This window comes from Pelecanus crispus, chromosome 1, assembly GCF_030463565.1.
Source record: "Pelecanus crispus isolate bPelCri1 chromosome 1, bPelCri1.pri, whole genome shotgun sequence".
Taxonomy (NCBI): domain Eukaryota; kingdom Metazoa; phylum Chordata; class Aves; order Pelecaniformes; family Pelecanidae; genus Pelecanus; species Pelecanus crispus.
This window is the reverse complement of record NC_134643.1, coordinates 99819237-99840706: the sequence shown is the minus strand read 5'-3', so window position 1 is coordinate 99840706 and position 21470 is coordinate 99819237. Positions and strand designations below refer to the sequence as shown.

The 21470-nt window shown below is 38.3% G+C and overlaps 2 protein-coding genes across 4 annotated transcripts in view; one reads left to right on the top strand and one right to left on the bottom strand.

Moving 5' to 3' along the window:
* The window catches only part of TBC1D23 (TBC1 domain family member 23), a 37697-nt gene extending 18271 nt beyond the window's left edge, over positions 1 to 19426 (bottom strand). For 2 of the 3 annotated variants that reach the window (XM_075716871.1, XM_075716865.1), the window contains exons 1-8: positions 19353 to 19408; positions 10948 to 11059; positions 10616 to 10721; positions 7651 to 7855; positions 4368 to 4491; positions 1918 to 2042; positions 1761 to 1804; positions 724 to 827 (exon numbers count right to left, since the gene is read on the bottom strand). In XM_075716871.1, the coding sequence (XP_075572986.1) occupies positions 724 to 827; positions 1761 to 1804; positions 1918 to 2042; positions 4368 to 4491; positions 7651 to 7855; positions 10616 to 10721; positions 10948 to 11059; positions 19353 to 19393 (861 nt within the window). In that variant the 5' untranslated portion in view covers positions 19394 to 19408. Of the gene's footprint in view, positions 1 to 723; positions 828 to 1760; positions 1805 to 1917; positions 2043 to 4367; positions 4492 to 7650; positions 7856 to 10615; positions 10722 to 10947; positions 11060 to 19352 lie in introns of all 3 variants that reach the window. The other variant, XM_075716878.1, reaches the window with a different exon arrangement.
* Positions 19427 to 21146: 1720 nt separating this feature from the next.
* CMSS1 (cms1 ribosomal small subunit homolog) overlaps positions 21147 to 21470 on the top strand; it is a 252112-nt gene continuing 251788 nt past the window's right edge. Inside the window, exon 1 of the mRNA XM_075727561.1 lies at positions 21147 to 21207. Within this exon, the coding sequence (XP_075583676.1) occupies positions 21147 to 21207 (61 nt within the window). The remainder of the gene's footprint in view (positions 21208 to 21470) is intronic.

Here is a 21470-nt window from a genome sequence, read left to right as displayed (position 1 = left end):
CACCATGTCACAAACATTAAGCCCGATACACGCGCATCTTGTCCACAGAGTCATCAAATTTTTGATCAACTGAAATTCTTTCTGAAAATCATGGCAAGGCCTGAACTTCCATTACAAACACACTTGTTCACCACTCTGACCATGCCAATGTGAGGAAATAATTCTGGGTTTTGGGTTTTTTTGTTTGTTTTTTTTTTTCCCCCAAAAAAATCTCACATACCTGTCTACACACATCAGAGAAAGTACATACAAGCCACAGGCAATGACTATCAATTACTTTTATTTCATGAATTCACTGAAGTCACACATCTTAAGTAAGAACTGCAAGAGCAGTGCAGGTGATGACAGCTTTATGTCTAGTAACTGACTTTTTCCTGTTTGCTGTTGCAAGTACAGCGAGGACTGCTGTGCAGTCTACTACAACACAATTGTGTCAGTATGGCATTTTTGTTTCATTAGTTCTTAAAAGAACCTGGTTTGCAAAACAAGGTCATCAGTCATGAAGTGAGAATATTGCAGGGAACCTTCTCTCTAACATGTTTCACTTAACCTTCTTATCTTTCAAAGATCCTAACAGTAAATACCACCAGAATAACAACATGAAAAAAATTGTTTAAAAGAAAAAAAACAAAAAAAACACAGTGAAATATTTAAAGTTAACTGTCAGCAGGAGCTTAAACAGTCACCAAAAAGAAGAGAATTTCAAAATTACTTTGTTATTACCTTCCTGAAGGAAGCTGGAGTTTTGCTACAGTAATATTGTGCCAAAGAGAAGAGATCTTCTATGTCCTCTAAATCGAGATTGGCTGGTGAAGTTTCTAAGAATTCTGAGATACAAATTGCACCATTATTTCAGACATGGAAAAGAAGCACCATACATCTTTTCATATCATAAAATAACTTACTTTTAATAAGGCATAACACAACCGAGTTTACTGATTAAACATGAATGTTGATTCTCTCTCCAGGTGGAAAGAGAAGATACAGGAAATGCTCCTTATCCATAGGAAGCCTACGCTATTTGCTAGAAGTTCAAACATTCCACGCAAATTATTTTTTACCACACTCTTACCTCTGTATAGTTTTAGCTTTCAGTTGTAATACCAAGCTGCCTTTTCTAAAGAGGGCTGACCAAGAGAATCCTCTAAAACAGAGTACTTAATCAGTAGTACTATTATATGTCCAGGATGGTACAAGGGTGTAATTCTGCAGTACATGGCAAAGACGCAAAATTCCAAGCACCCTCATTTTTAACTACTAGGAGATTATTAATTATATTGTATTATGTCATGTAAAAAAATGTACAAAGGCAGGCGAAATAGGATCACAAGAAATTTAGTGTAATTTCTATAAAAACACGAGATGGTAAGACAAGAACAATGAATTAGGCTCAAATCAAGTACATGCAAAGACAATAATCTGGAAAATGCAACAAGTGCAGTAGATTTAAAGAAGGATTTGAAAGCTGCTGCTTTAGGCTTAAGAACATGGTGATTGTTTTGAGTACTCCAAAATGAAGTATAAAACTAGGTGTGGGAGTGCTAAAAGGAAACACAAGAAAAGAATGTTAAGGACAGGGCAAATGTGATGCAGCAAAAGGATAGTAAGATAGGAAATAGGGGGTGAGGGGCTTCATTAATGAGAAAGTCACAAGGAAATAATTAAATAATTCCATTATTTAGTAATTAAAAATAATAATCAATGGGGATTATACGATATGGTACATATTTCACTAGCAGCTATATAAGAGAAATACTTACTTATTATTTCTTCTTTATCTGATTCTTGTGCTAAGATAACGTCTCTGAAAACAGTAAAGTCACAGGCATAGGTTAAGTCAGTAAAACCGAAATGAAACAAAAGTGGATTGCAACTGTGTCAGCAAGGAACATCCCAAAGAATTAACTACACACTTACTTTGCATTGACAAGGATGATTAACATTAAGAAATAAATAAAGAATGGATCTGCTTGTTGTAGATATCCATCCCATATTGCCTGAGTGACTTCAGCTGAACAGTAATATGAGAAGAGGCTTCCAAGCTAAAAATTTGGAAAATAGTATGAGAAAAAGCAATAACCAGGAACAATCTTATCAGGAGAACATTTTTAACAGAGATACAAAATATCTAAAAGAAAATAAACCCAACAAAATTACGTTAAAACACACATTGGCACCAGGGTTCTACTCTCAAAAACAATTTTTATGGAAACAGTGCAGTACTGCTACAGCTTATCTGTGAATAAATACAACTAGTGTGAAGGCAATCTCAGCTGTACATTGTCAGCCTTGCAAATACAACCAGAGATAACACAATCAGGCTGGAATACTGTTTAGCTCATAGGTACTGCTAAATACCAATTATACCAACAAGACAATAATAAGAGAACATATTACTCAACCAGCTTAACAAATAGGACTTTGAAAGGATTCTGTAAACAACATTCTTTTTATTTTTCACAGTAGAACCAAGCATGGTTGCACATCAGTTTGACAACATCACTTACTTAACATTACGTTATGATGCTTTATGGCTGAGTAATTAAACATCTGCAAGCAACAGAAAATTTTCATTACTATTTAACAAACTCTTTGCCTGTTCCCATGTTCCCATTTAAAAATACATCCTCTCTGATATGCAAAGTTCAAAATTGATAAAAGAAAAAGGTAGGAATTTCTTTTCACACATTGCAATATTTGCAATATTTGCAATCACACCTAACTCAAATGCATACCAGCTGGCTTCACTGGGGTCTTACTGAACTGGCTGATGCATACAAATTCTGTATCAACAGAGCTACAGCTTTCAAAAGCCCAGTATCAGTTTTTAAACACCATCATGGACTATTTCAACACTTGCCAGTATACTTCCATAACAAAAGGTAAAAGATCTATCCAATTCTGACTCAAACGCAATGGAAGACAAAAACGTCCCTGAACAATGAGGCAATGACAGGTCTCTCTGAACGTTGCTTGTGTATTTCTACACATTAGAAATACCTCTATATAGACTAAGTTTTTTGACAGATGAAACAAGGAATTTTAATGTAATCTCATAATATAAAATAAGGCTTAAGATTTTTTTCTAAGATTGTACACCAGAAAGCATGACATTGAGGACTGGCAGCTACACTAGCTCATTTCCCTACCTCCTTTCAAAGGGGAGATTTTTCTCCTAATGAATCACTAAACTTTTAATAAACAGCTTCAAAGAAGTTTGTATTTACTAAGGAAAATTATATTAAAAAAGGGAGATTCAGTAATAAAAAAAGACCGGATTCCTCTTTTGAAGGCTGATGACTGGCAAAAGGCAGATTTTGAGAATATGGAAATTCTTCATGGACACATTTTAATATTAAAACTGGTAGCAGCCTAAAAAAGTCATCTTTAAAAAAACCAGACAAATACAGACCTCACAGTTTAATAATTCATTAGTCTTATTTCTTTAACTGAAAGTAATGGCGTTACAAAAAAATTTTACAAAGCCAATGGGTATGAAAGAAGAGCCTAAAAGTGTTCATAGGTAATGAAGTCTTCTTTATTAATTTACAGACTTTGCCTCTGCAAGCACTGTATCATCATTTTTGTATTGCATATGCTAAGTAGCATTGAAACATGAGAATTTTGCTGCTTTCTGTTGTAGTCCTGCTACACACACTTTATAAAAAAAAAAATATTGAGTTAAGCATGTTTATAAACACCCCCAACTCGAGGCAGTTTTGAAGTTACAAGCGAGGAGAAAATGACCAATTCTTGAAGAGTGGTAAAATATATACGCCTAAATTCTAAAAGGCATAGCACCATATGCACAAAGCGGTGAAATATATCTATCGGATATCTATATATCTATGTGTCTGTCTATATATATCGGATATAAATATATATATATACACATATATATATATCGGACCTTGGATCATTTTTGTGGCCCTCCTTTGGACCGGCTCCAACAGGTCCATGTCCTTCTTGTGCTGAGGGCTCCAGAGCTGGACACAGTGCTCCAGGTGAGGTCTCACCAGAGCAGAGCGGCCATATCTACAACCATACAGCTGCCCACTATAAAAACTAACATCATGGCTTCTTACTTTTTGTGTACCTCAGCTGCTCTCATTCTCACTTATTCCAAGTAGTTCCAAACATCATGGCTCAATTAACATCCAGTACAGTAAAAATGTGATGTTAACAAGATCTTACACCTTATGTTAAACAACTGAAGACAAAAAGCCCACGCTATATTGAAACATGCAATTGATTTCAATATATGCTGTTCTAATCTCTTGCACTACTTTTCCATAAACTGGCAACATGTACTTAAATTTTAACAGAAATTTATTTTTCATTATGTTCCCCTACTTTCACTTTATTACCCAGTTGAGTGCATATGAGTCTGGAGTCATCTTCTTAGTATCAAGAAAGGAGCAGAGTTCAGGCTCATGGTACTGAAGAAGCAGTCTAAACAGATGAAATGGTCTTCCCTTCATAAAACAATCCCTAAAAAGTAGCAGTGAAAATAATCACAAACCTCCCGTAATATTACAGTTGTCAGACTTACAGCAGCAATTCTTTATTATGTGATTATGTAATTCCCTATATTGTTCTTTTAATTGACAGGGACTGAGCCTGAAGTCAACTTGCCTCAAGAGTTAAAAAAAAAAAAAATATCAAAAAACCCCAAGACAACAAAAACCCCCAAACACTGAAAACCCCACTATATTAATAAGGCAGGAGAAAGAACGAAATACTGCCAATACTAGATAGAGTATATAATACAGAAGTATTTAAAACAGATTTAAATATCAAAACAAGGCTATCATGGTATCAATGTTGTTAACTAAAAACAGAATTAAAAAAATATATAAATCATTCTAATATGGCAGCCAAAGGAAATTTAAAAAGATGCTTATTTCATACATGTATAACAACTAAATGTCAATTCATCAAGCAGGAAATAAAGGAGTATTTAAAATGAAAAAAAAAAAAAAAAAAAAAAAAAAGAGTTTTTTAGAAACATTAGGAACAAATCTCAAGTACAAACTTAAGTAAATTTCTGTGAAACTTGGAACACAGATCTCCAAACACAATTATCAGCCTTACTTTCTTAAACAAGGGTATGTCTATGATGGTGAAATGGAAACATTCACAGCAAATTATATGTGGGGATTCTTTTTTGAAATTATCACAAGAACTCTGACTTCCCATTAACAGGACAAAAAGTGTGAAAAGAAGAAAAATACTCTATTAATGAATTTAGCATAAGAATCTAGATTTGCAAATTACTTTCTGTTTGAATGGTTAATATGGTCAATTATTCTAGTCAGTCATCATTCTTTACCACCTTTTAACATTAAGAATGCATACATACCCAAAAATAACTTTAAAAAGAATCTTTCCACATTTCTACTGACAGTGGAACAACCTTGTTTAGACATTTTTAACTGTTTTGCTCAGTAATTTTTTACTTCTGGTACCTATCATAGTAATCAACCCTTATTAAATACCCAGTTAAAAAACCAAACCAACCAAAAAAAAAAAAAAAAACAACCCAAACAAAAACCAACCAACCAGACAAAAACAACCCCCCAGAAAAAACACTTATCAAGAATCGTGAATTCCTGTACCTATCCATTACTTCCTAGGCTAGAAGCCCCATGGAGGCAGCAGGCTCAGCCATCGGAAGGACTGGTAAAAAACAAAAGCAAAGCAAAAACAATTGGAAAAAAAAAAAGGTTTAGCCAAACAGAAATAAATTGCCCTGGAAACTAACTTACATTTTACTTTAGGAGAGGGTGGTTGTTTGTTGTTGTTGTTGGGTTTTTTTTGGGGGGTGGGGTGGTTGGGTTTGGTGGGTTTGTTTTTTTTTTAACCAAAAAAAGGAAACTATTTTCTACCTTCTGCTAGAGGTAACATTGATGTAATGTAAGCAGATGTAATGCACTTTCCTCACGTGGTCCCTGGGATGAGACACACTTCCCTTACCCACTTGCAGCTTTTTAATTAGTTTACTACCTTACAAGCTCTCACACAAATAATTGTCTACTCAATTGCATATCTGAGATGGTGCTTTCTTCTACTTATGGCCCAAACAAAGAATCCTAATGACCTAGGACTTCCATATTAACTGTTTGTTAATTTTGTACAGTTCAGAAAACTCACCATTCTAGAGAAAAGGCAGGAGGGAAAGAAAGATAGGTATCCACAGGATACTTTATACCAAAAGTCTTGAGAGTAACAGTGTTTCCAAGGAAAAAATAGCCAAACCTCTCTCATCTAAAATAGCTCGTTATGGGGTTCCCCCCCCGCCCTCATTCTTCATTTGGCTTGCTAGAGATGCTCTTTCAAAAAAAAAAAAATCCAAGATATAATATGGTCCAGCAGGTTATGCTGTACATTTTCCTCACCTGTTGTCAGTATTTTGCTAGAATAAATTCCCAATAAATATTTCATGACAGTTACAAAACATGAGAAAATGTGAATAAAAAGTGCATGATTTAAGAAAAACAAAAATAGCAAAAAGTTAAAAATTAAACTTTTATCAAATAGTAATGATGGTCCAGCAGTAAAATGTCAAATTGAGATCAAACTGACCTAAGCAAAGACTTGCAAGTCTACTATAAATTGCCTTTCTATGCCTTTCATTCTCCCAGTAAAAAAAAAAAAAAAAAGGCGGCGGGGGGGGCGGGGAGACAGAGAGAGAAAACACTCTACATCTCATTGAACCACCACCTAGGTTCTTACAGAGAAACTCAAACAGTAGACACTCCGGAAGCCTTCTATGGCTGAAAATACATGAGTTATGTGATCATAATGCCACTATTCCAAAACAGTTCAGAGAATCCAACGGTAGTTTAAATCAGAAACGGACGTAAGCTGAGTCAAGTGACAGGACCGATAAATGTTTCCTGCCACAACACCAAACATGCATTTTTCATATGATGAGCACACATCCAGTAGCTGGGCCGGAATCTCCTCTCCAGAGAATCAGACCAAGATCTTTAATTACAGACTATCCATATATTACTTCACAAGGTCTTAATCAGCAGACCTTGTAGCCTCGCTGGAGTGTCATGGTGCTACTCCAACATCAATAAAAGTTATTTTAGTGAGAGCACCTATGTAACAGTATGAAAAGCTGCAATTTCATATTTTTTATTAAAAAAAAAAACCTAACAACTTAAAAAAAATAATTTCAGTCCCAACTCAGTATAATACAGGGAAAATATCAACTACTTCTTCTAAAGAGATTTTGAGACTTAATTAGTGTTTATGAAGTACTTTGAAGTGACAGGGATAGAAGCATTTTAGATATCAAAAATGCTAGGAAAGTAAAGAAAAAAATGCTTTCACATAACATAGGTGAATTAGATAATTCCTAAACAAGTATTTTTGATATTGCATGAAATGACACTTGTTCTTTAAAAGGCACATCGAGTCGACATCAGTCACATGCTAATTCTTTACATGTTAAACTAAATCAATCATCTCCTGGACTTCAAACCATTGGAAGACGGTTGAATTTACTATCATCTGAAGGAATCTGACAACTTTGCTACAAATGGTGCTACTCTAGCTGAAGCCAACATGCACATCCTTTCAGAAAATACTTTTAGTGCCAATAAAAATACTACGCAGGCAAAAGAAAGAGAGTTTTACCTTGGAATGAATTTATTCATGATAGCATAAAAGCAGTTGTACAAATCACTGCGTGGCAAACGAAGGTGCACCAGAGGTTTGAGTAGATGTATCCAGCCAAGGCAAGAACTGTATTTAACATTGCGTGATTTACAATAAAAAGTAATAACAGACTCAATATCCAGAAGTAATACCGTCTTCTCCTCTTCTGGCACTGACAACTGGTCTGAAATAGGCACAGCAATATAAACCATATTAAGGGCCCTTCAAAGAAACTGAATGAGATTATTTCATAGCACAATTGCACCAATAGGGACTGCTTGGAAAAAAAAAAACACAACAAAAACAGACAAACAAAAAACTAGCAGCTTGGATTAAATGCCTACAGAAAAGCATCCAAAAAGGCATCAAAATACAAGTGATTTTATAACCCCAGTAGGATAAGGCATTTAAATATCACAACAACAGGATTAAAGAAGTTTGGGTTCTCCAGGTTCTATATGAAACAAAGAGGTAGATTCTTTTAATGCACAGAATGCCCCTCTTCTACTCCTATTTGATGTGCTCAGCACATAACTTATGCTCAACTCTACAACAAATTAATCTGAATTTCAACACAGATCAACCCACAATGAATACCTCCAATTCCTCAAAAGCCCACTGACATGCAAATTTACGAAAATCAGTAGTTTGAAATCAGCTAGGCTTACAGACTTAAATTTTAGTATTAACATATAAATCACATTTTTAATCTCTACTTCAAAGTAATTTTCCTAACAATAGTTTAAATTTGGGGTTGTTAGGGTAACTATAAAAAGAGAAATGATTTGGCTACTTACAACTACACCTGGCTTTTATATTTGATTTGGTACTGTTGCTATTCAGAAGATACACTAACAATGAACACAATGTTTTATATAATGTAGTACATTGTTTCAAATTCTTACAAACATTGTAAGGTACTGAAAAGTAACTATGTGCCCTATTTAATGACAGACTAATTCTGAATCCATAATTTCTATTGTTGCATTAGGATGAAAATTGGCACAAAAATTTGGTACAAAACCAGTTCTGTAATTAAGGTAGCAAGCTAAACACCTTAAATACTGTCATTGTTGAGTTTGATACATATACAAAGCTTAGGTTTTCATTAGTTCCAAAGCATCTTTCTGCATAGTCACTTACTTAAAAGGCTGACAACACTTCAGAAGACGACTGGCATCCACCTCACTTGAGGCAATAAATCTAAGACATACTGAAATACGTCAACACCATACCCCAAATTATGCCTTCCTCCATGTGATGAAACAACTACTTAGTTACTTACAGTTAAATATACTGGTATTTATTATACAGATTGTTGTGAAACCAGACTTTCGTGTAAGTTCATACAAATTTCAGTTGAATATTAAACACCTCTTTAGATTTTTTAATGAAAAATCTAGTATTAAATACACTAATGAATTATATATTTCAGAAATAAATTTGTTTTAATCCACTTAGATTATGTCAATTTTACTATAGCTACACTGACTTACAGTAAAAGAAGGAAACCATGTTATGTCCCAGATGGGGGGGAAGAGATGCCTACACACTACATTAATGCAGCGGCATTAAATTTCTACTGAATATTTTTCCCCTGCCATTACAAGAAGCCCATGAGTCTCATTACTGAAGTCTTTAATACTTTCCCATCAAAGCCGGTCAATATTTGGCATTTCCTTTCCTCTACCTTTCAGGAAAATAAAATAGTACATAAAACTCAAATGTCATCTGAAGATTTGCTTTAAACTTGGAGACTACTTGCTTTGCTAAAACACTGACATAGATTTAATCCAATCCAAAATTGAAATCCCTATATAACCTTAATTGTGAACTAACTTCACATTTATTACTTTCATCAGTTTAATATTGTCACATATTACAAAATATTTGCAATAAAGACAAAAGGAGAACTAACACACATTGAAGTGCTTAATTTTGTATGTTATGAATACTAATAGGGATGTTTTGCCATCCTTCAGAAAAAATACTGTGATTAAATAACACAGAGGAATTTTTTTCCCCCTTTACAGGACAGAAAGAAAAGGAAAATATGCCCTACTAGATTCTAGAGCTAGAAAATGTAGAACTGCATTTTAAACATAGTAGGTATGTGTGTAGGCATACACGCATGTAAAATTTCCGTTTTCTGCCTTAACTTTCAATTGTGCAAGAATAACTTAAAGTGTGACAGGTAATAAAACAGAAGATTCTCTTATTGATGCCGTAAGAAGTATCCTAATTTACAAGTCAGCAATGACTCCATCACCTGATTATTGATACTGACGCTCTTGCATGGTGTCAGGGATTTGGCCATTTTTGTGATGAGTTGCCAACCAAATCTTGTGGCAGCTCCTTACAGACATACTGGAATATTATTTCCAATGTCCTGGCAGCATCATGCTTTCACAAATGCAACCTTTCATTTTTGCTGAAAACACTATTAAAAAAACATACCTTTAAAAAAAAAATAGTCTTTAAAGTCCAAAACGTTTAATATACTTATTCCCTTAGAGGTTATATGCATTTTGATGCATATATACACCAGCTTTTCAGATTAAGTACTAGTCATTAGACAGTTAAAAACTTGAATGACACTACAGAAAGAGCGTCTGGTTTAAACAATGGAGCTTGGAAAAAAAAAAATTTTTTTTTCCAACTCCTGGAGCTTTCTTCCCATTTGGCTCTGACCACGCAAACTATCACTTACAAGCTAATACTTTAAACTTCCATGACGTCACCCATCTCAGAGTCAGAGTACAGATAAGATACTACTGTTTTCTTATAAATTCCTTTTGATTTTCTCTGCCCTCTCATGTTCCTCCTCAAAGCTTCCTCCAAAATGTAAACATCATTCAGGTTATTTAATTCCAATAACAAAGCCCTAAGACAACTGAGAGTACAGAAATTTTCACATAGGTGATCTAAACGTAATTTCACTTACCAATTAGCTCTTGACAATCCTTATGAATTACACTCTGTTCAGGCAGGTCTAAAGAGCCATCCCAGGATGCTAGGCTGTCCCCCTTTCCTACAACATTAAGTGCAATCTGAAAACAAAAATAGAAAACACTCTAAACATTTTAGTAACCTTCTGTAGTTACCCAATTACTGAACACAATGAAGAGAAATATCCTAAAACTGAATCAACATACATGCATATTAAAATTCTGGTACTATAGCTCTTCTGTACAGAAGCCTGGTAACTAAATCATTTACCTCAAATCAAACACAACTTCAAGTATTTCCTGCTTCTTGATTTAAGCTCATATTTACCTTCCAGACCTTGGCCCTCAGGTCAGCAGGTAACTGCCTTCCTTGAATGATGTTTCTCACAGTTTCAAGATCGCAGCCTCCTTCTTCTAAAGCGTCTGCAAGATCTTTTTCCCTATAATAATGATATGTAATATGTTTATTAAAAATTAATTATACAGTATTTTTCAATGTTTATCTACTAAATAGATGTAGACTGGGGACTACTATCAGGCAAAACCCACACATATGTAAAGATATAAGACAATTTATCAATTACTGAAAATAATTATTTGCAAAATGTTATTTATTCCTTTATTCTTAAGTCTAATTATTCAAGTTCTAATTCCATCGAATTTACATATGAGAAAAAGTAAGTTCAGAGCATTATTGTTTGCTTTCATGAAGTGGCAATGTTGCAAAACGTATCATAAAAATGCAGATTTAGTGTCGTTTACAACTTAAGAGATACACAGCAAGTTTTCACACGTACAAAATGCATTCAAAGCAAACACTACATCTAAATTAGATGACGGAGCTCTTTTAAATAAAATACGATATGACCTAGAAAACACAAAACTTATTTCAAAGGTTTAGAACAGTCAGCTTTTAACCCCATCTTTCCCTGAAATGGAAAAGGACCTTTTAGTCAAACTGAGGTTTACTTAACTATTAAGTTCTAGTACTGTAAGTGTAGACATGTGCACAAGACTGAATTAAAATATATAAAAATATTAATAATAGTGTAGAAAGTAGCAAAATACACAAATTGACAAGACAGCCAAACAGCGTAAGTTGCCATAGTAAGAAAACAAAAGTTCATAAGCATTATAGATAAGAAGGTACGCATTCAGAAATGATTACTTTACAATCTCTCTGATAACTTCTGCAGACTGTTTCAATGGTTCCATGCTGTCAACAATGAGAGAATCATATCTGATGATTTCAGGAATTTCAGTATTATGTAGGACAGCAGTGGCAAAACACCAGGTTCACTGGAAAAATAGCAGTGGCAGTGATACATAGGTCCCATAGGCAAAACTTCTCCCTTACTGTATCCTCTTAACTGTTCTCTACTATCTCTGACATATGCCTTAAGAAAGACTTTGCTTCATATACCTGAGGAGTTAAACACACAGCCGGAAGGTTTACAGCCAGAGTAAAATAGAGAACGGGATTGTTTATTCAGGACAGATGGATATCCAAGTATGAAGATGCATTCCTTGGGAACAAGACATCTATTTATACATGTGTAATAACAGACGTTAAAGTGTTATCAGTACAATTCTCAATTAATCTCCATGTTACATACTGTGTAGTCAATTCCAAATACCCATTGAAAAAGAATGTCAGCTGTTGAGCTCTGTCTGCTTCTTTAATTTGCATATATCCACAACTAACTCCTTGATATAAAGCTTCTCAAGTTTGGTCTTCTGAAAGCTTAACACACAAATTTCCGATTTTCTAAATATCACCCTTATTGATAAACAGATTAAAATCTCAATCGTGTAAGAATGTATGCATACAGTTAACAATAAGCAAAGAGCTAGCCTTACTTAAGACTTCTCAAAGTATTCACAAGTTTGTAGAGTAAGCATTTTCCTTGCATTGTATCAGCCGGTTTCTTTTCTAGTGCTTTTTGGTAGCACTTTAAATCATATTTCAAATACACACTGGGGTACAACTAACAGTCTGTTTTCTTCAAGTTTTTGCAAATTCGGATGAAAGAAAGTACAGTTTACAAAGAGACTGACTTGCCTTGTTTTCTTATATTTTTAGTATTAAAAAAAAAAATCCCAAAGCCCACTTTTTATAGAACTACAGGCTGCATGGGTGAATATCCCCTTCCCAAGACAGAAATGGGGGTAGAAAAAACACAGAAGCACACTTGCACATCTGTCACCTATCCTGTTGTTGGACTGTGTACGTAAACAGTCAACACTGGAAAAATTAAAACCACCAAATCAGTTCACCCTGAATAAAAATCAAGTATTTCCAGGACATTTACACAAAAAGACCTAGCACTCAGCAGAACTGCATGAACTCTGGGATGTTCTAACTTCAACAGAAGCCAGCATCAAACATCAGCTGAAGACAGCCAGATGCTCTTAGATATACTGCAGGTTTCTGTGCACACTATGTATGACAGACTAGAGAGCAACAGCTAGGCCTTGAATTATAGCACACAAAATATCATTAGTTGCTATAAATATTACCCAACTATTAAATAGGCGCATGGAAATGAATGCAACAGCTGCATGCACATTGTATTTCAGGTGGAAAGGTCTTAAATTGCAATATTTAAATTTGGTTTCTATGTCCTCCAAAGAAAATTATTTTGGGGGGGGGGGGGGGGGGAAGTCATTTAATATACATGAAAAAAACACTTAAAAACACATTTACGCAAATTACAAAAACACACCTGGCAAAGCATGTTTCAGAGAGCCGAGTACTAATTCTACCAGTTACTCGTACCTAATATCCACAGCTTAAAAAGCTGTGCATGGGTTAACATCAAGATCAGCTTCAATACGTTATCTGCAAATGTGTACTTCCTCTCTTCCTCTATTTGATAATATGTTACTATTTGCAAAATCTTCTTCATAAGTACTGTCATCCGCACTTTGTACACTGTGAAGACGACAGGCAAATGCTAGCTTTACTACTTCACTTTAAAAAGTAAGAATCTGATATGCCCACCTCCCACATGAAGAGAGGTGATACATTACCACATTGAGTTAAACGAAATAACAGCCGGAGGGGGGAAGGGGGTGGGAAGAGAATTGTGTTATTCTATTTATGATTTAATCAGCTATTCCTTTCCTCCATCAACTCCCAACACTGTTCACAGGCTAGAAGTGAGGACTTCTCAAAGATTAAGAAAAATTATTTTCTAACAAATATTCTATTCACACTAACTTGCAAAGTGATTTTGATACTTTAACACATGTCCTGGTAAAACACATGGCTGTGTTTTACCTTATTTCAGTCTGCACTATAAATGTTCCAGGAAACTGCTAGCAATCTGGATCCTTGTCTTTCATGAGTGAAGATCAGCTAGGAAGTTTTTTGTTCATATGGACAACAACTATTACACTTACTTTGGAAAGAATGCAGCACTTCTCTTTATAGGCAAACTCCTCCAGACCTGAACATCCTTCTTTCTACTCTACCATGGCTCCACTGCCTAATTCTAGACACTATTCTAAATTTTGGTTAGATGTGTACAACTCCAGTCTATACCCAAGCCATGGCCTGAAAGGTTAATTCCCACAAGACATACTGTTCTACATGTCATAATGCATAATATTGCTATTAGTGTATCTGGAGTAAATTTCCATACTTACAGAAGGATCTCTAAAATTCATGCCAGTCCAGTGACATATTATAATCAGTAAGTAACTACCTTCGCAGCTATTCAACATGTTGCGGGGTTTTTTAAGCCAAAACAATTAAGATGTGAGAGCGAGCTGGAGACAATAAAAAAACTGACCAACTGTTGGGACTTCAGCTTCACTTTTTTTTAAAGTACTATTTATTTTATTTATACATGACTCTGAGGTAGTTGGTAATAATCACTTATAAATACTAATGAGATTAAGAAATTGTGGGAATGTGAACAGCAGGGAAAAGACAGTAGCAAGTGTTTTGAGAAACTACAAATACATAGGAAAAGACATATAGTATTAAGAAAACTATAATCAATCAGTAGATTTCAATGCCTGCAATGTATCTGCTAAAGTCATTATGTCTGCTCATTTATTATTAGTAAAGACAGATCCCTTGAACTGCTTCTTCCAAGTCAAAGTGCATTTTTCAAAAAAAATGCTTCAAAAGTTTAAAGCTTTAATTTATAATGGGCACACTTCTAATACTAATTATTTTCACAGCCCAACAGGTATCTTCTACACATCCCAAATTCGTTATCTAAAACACACTTATCAGTCCAAAACAAGATGATCACTCTTTTTCCATATATGCTGATTCAACTACTACACACCTGCCTGTTAAAGATATTACTCAGTGGCCTAAAAGAGGGTTAAAACACATACTCCCACTTAGATTATACTGCTTACCAAACTGCTTCCCATATTCTGACCACTGATCTGATGCTGGCGTAACACTTGAAAAGCTGCTCTGATTGTTTTCTCCCACACTCCTCAAGTGACACACTCCTCATAGCTGCTCATGATATGCTCTAGTAGGCCACAACAACTTTCAGTGTAAGAAGTAGTGTTTCTTAAACATCTTCACACATCATTCCTGTTTTCCCTAAATCAGAAGCAAGGATGCTACCAGCTGAGCCCTTGCCAAGAGTATCATCAGTTTTAGTTTCGACAAAGTCGTTGTCTCCTAGGACATGAAACACATCCAGTCGGCATGTTTTTGTGTATTTCTGACAATTGTAGCGTGCGAAGAGAAAGACAGGCACATATATCACAATGCTGCCATCACCATTATGAGGGCTGACTGTACATATCCATGTCAGTGCCAGATTGGACTAATTTATTCTAATATATTTTTAATATTTTTGTTACTGAGAAGGTAGACCTAAACTGCATTTTAAGCAAAGTACTTTTCTTGAAAAAGCTCACAATGGCATACAGGTTTATAACATGCAGTAAACGCAAACAAGCTTTACTTAAAAGAAAACTGGACAAGTGAATAGTGCTCATGAAAATTTCCGAAGTCAATGGCTAATATCAATTTATTTTTATAGTCATCATTCTACCTTCTCACAGCAAAGAACATAGCTTCCTACCACAGAACACTATATAAAGCTTCTCCCCCTACCCCCAAATATGCTTTTATATAATCTAGTTACTCTGATTCCTACTTTTAATTTAGGATTCTTTGGTTACTGGGAAAAAGCCTCAACAAGAGTGATATTAAATTTAAAGTAATGAGGAGCATTTGTTCTCTAGTGAAAACAAAACAAACAAACAAAAATCAATCCCTCACATTCACTTCAAAATATCCATTGTATCCAGAACAGCATTGAATATTCTTTTTTTTTTTTCTCAATGGAATTTTGGAGAAAAACATTAATTCCCTAACATTTTTTACCTCTATTTTTTCCTCAAGTGCGTTAATTTCACACTTAGCTACAAAGGATTTTTTTGTTTGTGTGCTTTCAGAAGAAATACTATGGCTCCAAGCACTAATAAGTCAGATTCCAAGCATGGAGAAAATATATATGTACTAGTTTTGTCACCCTGTTGTCTTAAACAGCTGGAGTGTATTATGTCTCATACGATGAATGATTCCAATGCAAAGTTAAATGCACAGAAACAATTCCATCTATGGTTACAGTTAAATTTAGTTAGTTCAGGTCTTAACTTTCAAAGTGTAGATCTTAAAACAAAAAAATACTACTTGATCAAGTTCCCTGAAGCTTGAGTGTTAAACAAACAACTACAAAAAGTTTTTAGAAATTAATTTGTAACTGCTTGTATCTTTATCTGTTTGAGAATCTGAACAAGAAAAATTAAGTCCAAATAATTTATTTCCTTGATAAATGAGGAGAAAAAACCTACAACTTCCAATTACAAATATTTTAACTAATAACAGTCCAACTTGTCATGCCTATACATTCTATTGACCAGATGTATTGCCTAAAATTATGGTTAAAATAATCAAATAAGACGACAAAAAAAAGAAATTAAGATTTTACAGCACAGGTTGAAAGCAGCGTGCCTCCTTTGTGTTTCACAGCATTCTTAGCTTTGGACACAGATATGTCTTCCAGCATCAAGTACTGGTGGCAATTTCTCAAATTAATTTTTGATAATATGCCACATAGCTAAAAAGAAATATTTAATAAACAAGGTCTGATAGATTTTTCTCATTTTTAAATGAAAACTGTTGATAAACTTCCTGTATTTACTGAAGGAAAAGCTGACAACCTCATCTTTCAATAACTCTACACAATTTAAGTTGGGGGGAAGGAGTGTTGTGGGGTTTGGGGTTTTTTTTTTGTTTGGTTGGGTTTGGTTTTTTTTTTTTTAAATTGCACTGTACAGTGGCAAATTTCCGTGGTTTTTGTAAAACAAAACACCAAGCAGTCACTATGGGTGTCGAGGGGTTTAACTCATCATGAATTTGTGCCCCCCCCCAATCACTTACACCAGCACTGCATGTCGACACAGAAAAAATAAAAAGGGCATTTTATATTAATAAGCATGTCTAGATTCTACATACTTAAGGTGCTGTTGCAGTCTCTGAACACAAAACTACATCTGCCTTTGAATCCCCTTAAGGAACTAAATAGAGGGCAACGAATCAGCACGGCCGGTTTTGTTCCCAACAGAGTTAAGGTGTACATAGACATCATTTTATGTTTCGGGCTGGGTTTTTTTAAATGTGAAATGTTATTGCACAATCCTATATACTTCAAAACTATGATAATGTAGTGATTTACAGCAAAAAGCTCATTCAAAAGACACATACTATACCTAGAAAAACAACAACCGTTCAACAGCATTCAGATATGTTTAAATCAATAAATGAAAAAGAAAATATTTCACTGAAACTGGCTTTTAAAAAAACCCCAAAACACAACAAAAACCCCAAATACAACAACAAAACCAAAAAGCCATGTGAAGTTTCTAAACAAGCAATAAGAAATACAACTTTATGTTATTCACAGAGTACAGCTCTAGTAACAGGATGTATTCTGGCATGTTAATGTAGCATTTAAGCATAAACCTCCTGAATTGTTCCCATAAAGACTTACAAAATCTCTTCTATTGAATGCCTTCAAGTTTGCCTTTTCTAGTAGTACCAGCGTATCAAATTTACTATAGTTACATTTTGAAGCTGCCAGTCAGAATGGCAGCCATGCAGGCTGCACCCTGAAATACGTCTGGAAACCGCACTTGTGCTTCGTTCTTAACCAGGAATTTTAGCAGTTTGTTGTCGTCTGGGAGACTGTAATAGTCTTTCAACAATAGTAATGAAAGAAGTCTGAGGTATTTTTTCAGAGATATTTCAACATGGTTCTTATTCCATGTCCAGGGGTGTATTTCAAAGTGTCAAGACAGCACTGTCAATGTGTCTGTCCTTAACTTTGTAATTATGTCCCAACAATCAGGTCTATATTTAGAAATAATGCTTATGCAACACTGTACCTATAGAAAGTGCTTCATAAATATTGAAGGTGCAACTAAAATAAAAAAAAGGCTAAAAAACTACACCAATTCATTTTCATTTGCTAGTAAATGATACTTAGGTGTTTTATCCAAGAGCTCTATTTGTAGAACCAACCTAGACAAAGAAGAGACACCAGCTACACCTGCATGCACGTCAATTCTGGCTTCTTTACAGCGAGATAACTAAGCACAAAGAAGGCTGAGCATAGTTAGCAAGAAACTTTGAATCCGCCACATAAAATAAAGCGTAGAAGCAAAAAAATCAGATTGGAAATGATAATAAAAAGCAGGCCTGTATGGTAATTGTTTGAAAAGTGTATATGTGGAAAGGACAAAGAGGAATGCTGTGGCACAGAACCACAGAAAGAAATCACATGCAGTGCAGAAGCGCAAAAAGAAAAACAAAGTGAAGATGCACAGGAATGGAGATGTGGGGTGCAGTAAGAACAGCTTCAGTGTTTAAACACAATGTTTATTTAAGCCTCAGCAATCTTATGCGAATACGCATGCAACAAATACTAAAATCACCTCACTGTTACCATCAAAACGATCCTATACACGCTCCAGAAACAGTCTCTGTTCTTGACCTAGAGGTTCAATGTAAAATCCATTACAAGTGATAGCTGCACTAGAGGAGGGTGGCGAGCAAAGTCATTCAGAAACCAAGCCAGGACCTATTACTGTCACCTGTGCCGGAGGAGGTACGCAGAGAAAGGGGAAGCCGAACGGAACAAAGCCACCCCGCTGTGGGCAGACAGGCGCACGCACCGAGCAGCTCCTACCGCGTACGGAAGCTGTCATTTTAAACTGCAGCGACCGCCGCGCTTCCAGGCAGGGCACGGCCGGAGGCCGCCCCGTCTCGCCCTCGTTTGACGGCGGCACTTCCCTCTTTCGGGACCTGCCGAGCGCCCGGAGCCATTCGCCCCGGGGCTCGCCCCAGCCTCCCACCGCGCTGGGGCCTGCCGGGCCCGGCGGGCAGGGGGCTGCAGGGGGGCCGCCTCGGCCCCGGGGAGCTCCCCCAGCCACCCTGCCCCCGCCGAGCGCTCCGCGGCGGCGGGGCGGCGGGGCCACGGACGCCGCCGCCGCCGCCCCCTCCCGAGGCGCAGCCTCGGCCCCACACCCCAGGTGCGGCGGGTCCCCGGAGAAGGGGAAGCAGCGACGTGAGAGGGGGGGTTCGGCCCCCCTCGCCCACCGACCCCTCCCCTCCTCCCCCTCGGCCCCGCTGCAGAGGAAAGGGAAGGGAGCAGGAGGAAGGGCACCGACACCCCCGTCACTCACCAGCTGCTGGACGGCGGCGGCGCCTCTTCCCCTTCCGCCATAGCTGTTGACGTGCCTCCTCGCTCGGCCGTAAAGCGCGGTCAGGTGGTGGGTTGGGGTTTTTTTTTTTTTTTTTTTTTTCTCTCCCGACACCTCTTCTCACTACTCGCCGGCTCGCGTTCCCGCCTCCCCCGTTCTGTCGTGAAGTAGAGGGCGCCCGCCGCAAACCGCGGAAGTCTGGCAAGGGAGAAGGGTGGTGCCTGCGTGAGGGGAAGAGGCGGGAGCCGGGGCGAGAGCCGGCCCAGCCCAGCCGGGCGGGGCTTGTCGCTGCTGTCGCCGCGCCCTTACGGCGTTCACCTGAGCCAGCGCCGGGCTCGCTGCGGGGAAGCGGGGCGGGGGGGGGGGGCAGGTCCTCAGTAGTGGCTGTAGGGAGGCTGCGGTTACGGGCCGGGCTGGGCTGACAGAGCCGCCCTCCAGCAGCGGGCGGGTGGCGCCCGCGTTCCCCCGCCCTGGGCGGGAGCCGCCCCTCAGCGCGGCCGGGGCGGCGGCGGTGGGTGCGGGGCAGCCTTGCGGGGCCGGCCGGCGCTCCGCCGCGGGGGGAGGCGCTGAGGGGGCTCTGGCGGGGGACCCGCTGCCGCCGCGGGCTGCCTTCCGCTCCCCGCCCGCTCCTGAGCTGTGCCGGGCTGGGCGGGGCGGGGGGAAAGGCCCCGCCGCCAGTTCAGGGCAGCAGCAGCTGCTGATGCTTTCCTCTGGAAGACTTGGGAATCGGTTTCGCCGGCAGGGAAGGCGTTCTGTGAAAAAGCTGAATCTTTTCGTTTCTCATAAAGCTGAACTACTCTGCTATGTGTAGGTTTGATTACTGAATGACTTCTCCTACAGTCAGTATTTTGCCAGGCTGTACTCCACGAGTCGGAGATAAAATTCACAAGTTTTACACAGAACCCTGTTTCCGAGGGCTAAAACTCATCTGGTAATGTTCATTAGCAACCCTGGGTAGAACAACACTAAAGCTCTCGATCGTGCACATTCCTTACCCATCTACACCCTCAAAGGAAAAAAAAAAACCGTATACTTCTATGAAAGCCAAGAAAAAAAAACCGATTCAATTACTTTATACGTGGAATAACAGTGCCACCTTGTGATAAATTCTTGTCCTTACACTTTGTTTTACTTCCACAGCTTGCTTCGGGACGTGCTCCGGTATGTGAATGCTCACTTTAAGCGAGGCTGCTCCTGTGAAAAAAGATACACGCTTGCTTAACTGGGTGCAGGATCCAGTTCCCAAAGAGTCAAGAACAGTCATTCAGAGGTAACACATAAGGTTTTCCCTTATATATTTGTTTCTCAGAGAACACTGAATAATCTTAACCGAGAAAGCAGGTATTTAGAGAATCAAACCAGATTCAGAAAATTTAAAAAAAAAAAAATTGTGAAGGAGAGGGTAGTATTTCAAATTCCTTTCCTCTTTTCCCCGCTTCATCAACATTTTTCACTCAAAAAAAAAACCCCAACAACAACAACAAAACCCCATGCATTTTAAACACCTAGTTTTATTACTTAAGAAATTTTGTATAATGTTCACGAGGCACCCTTTTCCTCCTGGCAGTGGTAAAAACGGGGCGGGGGGAAAGGGACGGACGGAGGGACAGCGGGGACGCCACCGGCACGCTCAGCGGCCCCGCCCCGCGGGCGGGCGGGCGGTGCCAGTGCGCAGGCGCGGCCCCGGGGGCGGAGCCAGGTGCGGGCCGCGCGCGCCGCCCCGCCCCGCCCTCCCCGCGTGGCGGCGGCAGCAGCGGTAGCAGCAGCAGGAGCAGCATGGGGGACACGCTGGAGGAGCCGTGGTGGGAGACTGCGTCCGGGGCAGGCAGCAGTCCAGGTACCCCTGTCTTGGAGCTCGCTCCTCACGCTGGGCTTGAAACAGTCTTCCTGAGGGCCAGCCCTCTCCTCCCCGGCCCTCCTTCTTCCTTTTCGTTTTTCTCCCTCCCCCAGCCTCCAGCCCCCCAGCCCCCCGCCTTTCCCTTCTCCGCTTTTAATTGACTTCTCCTGGTTTTCCTCTCTCACTCGTTTTTTCTTACTGCGCTTGCTTTTTCCCTGCTTGCTGCCGATGGCGGTTTTGCTCGTAAACAAAATCTCCGCAGC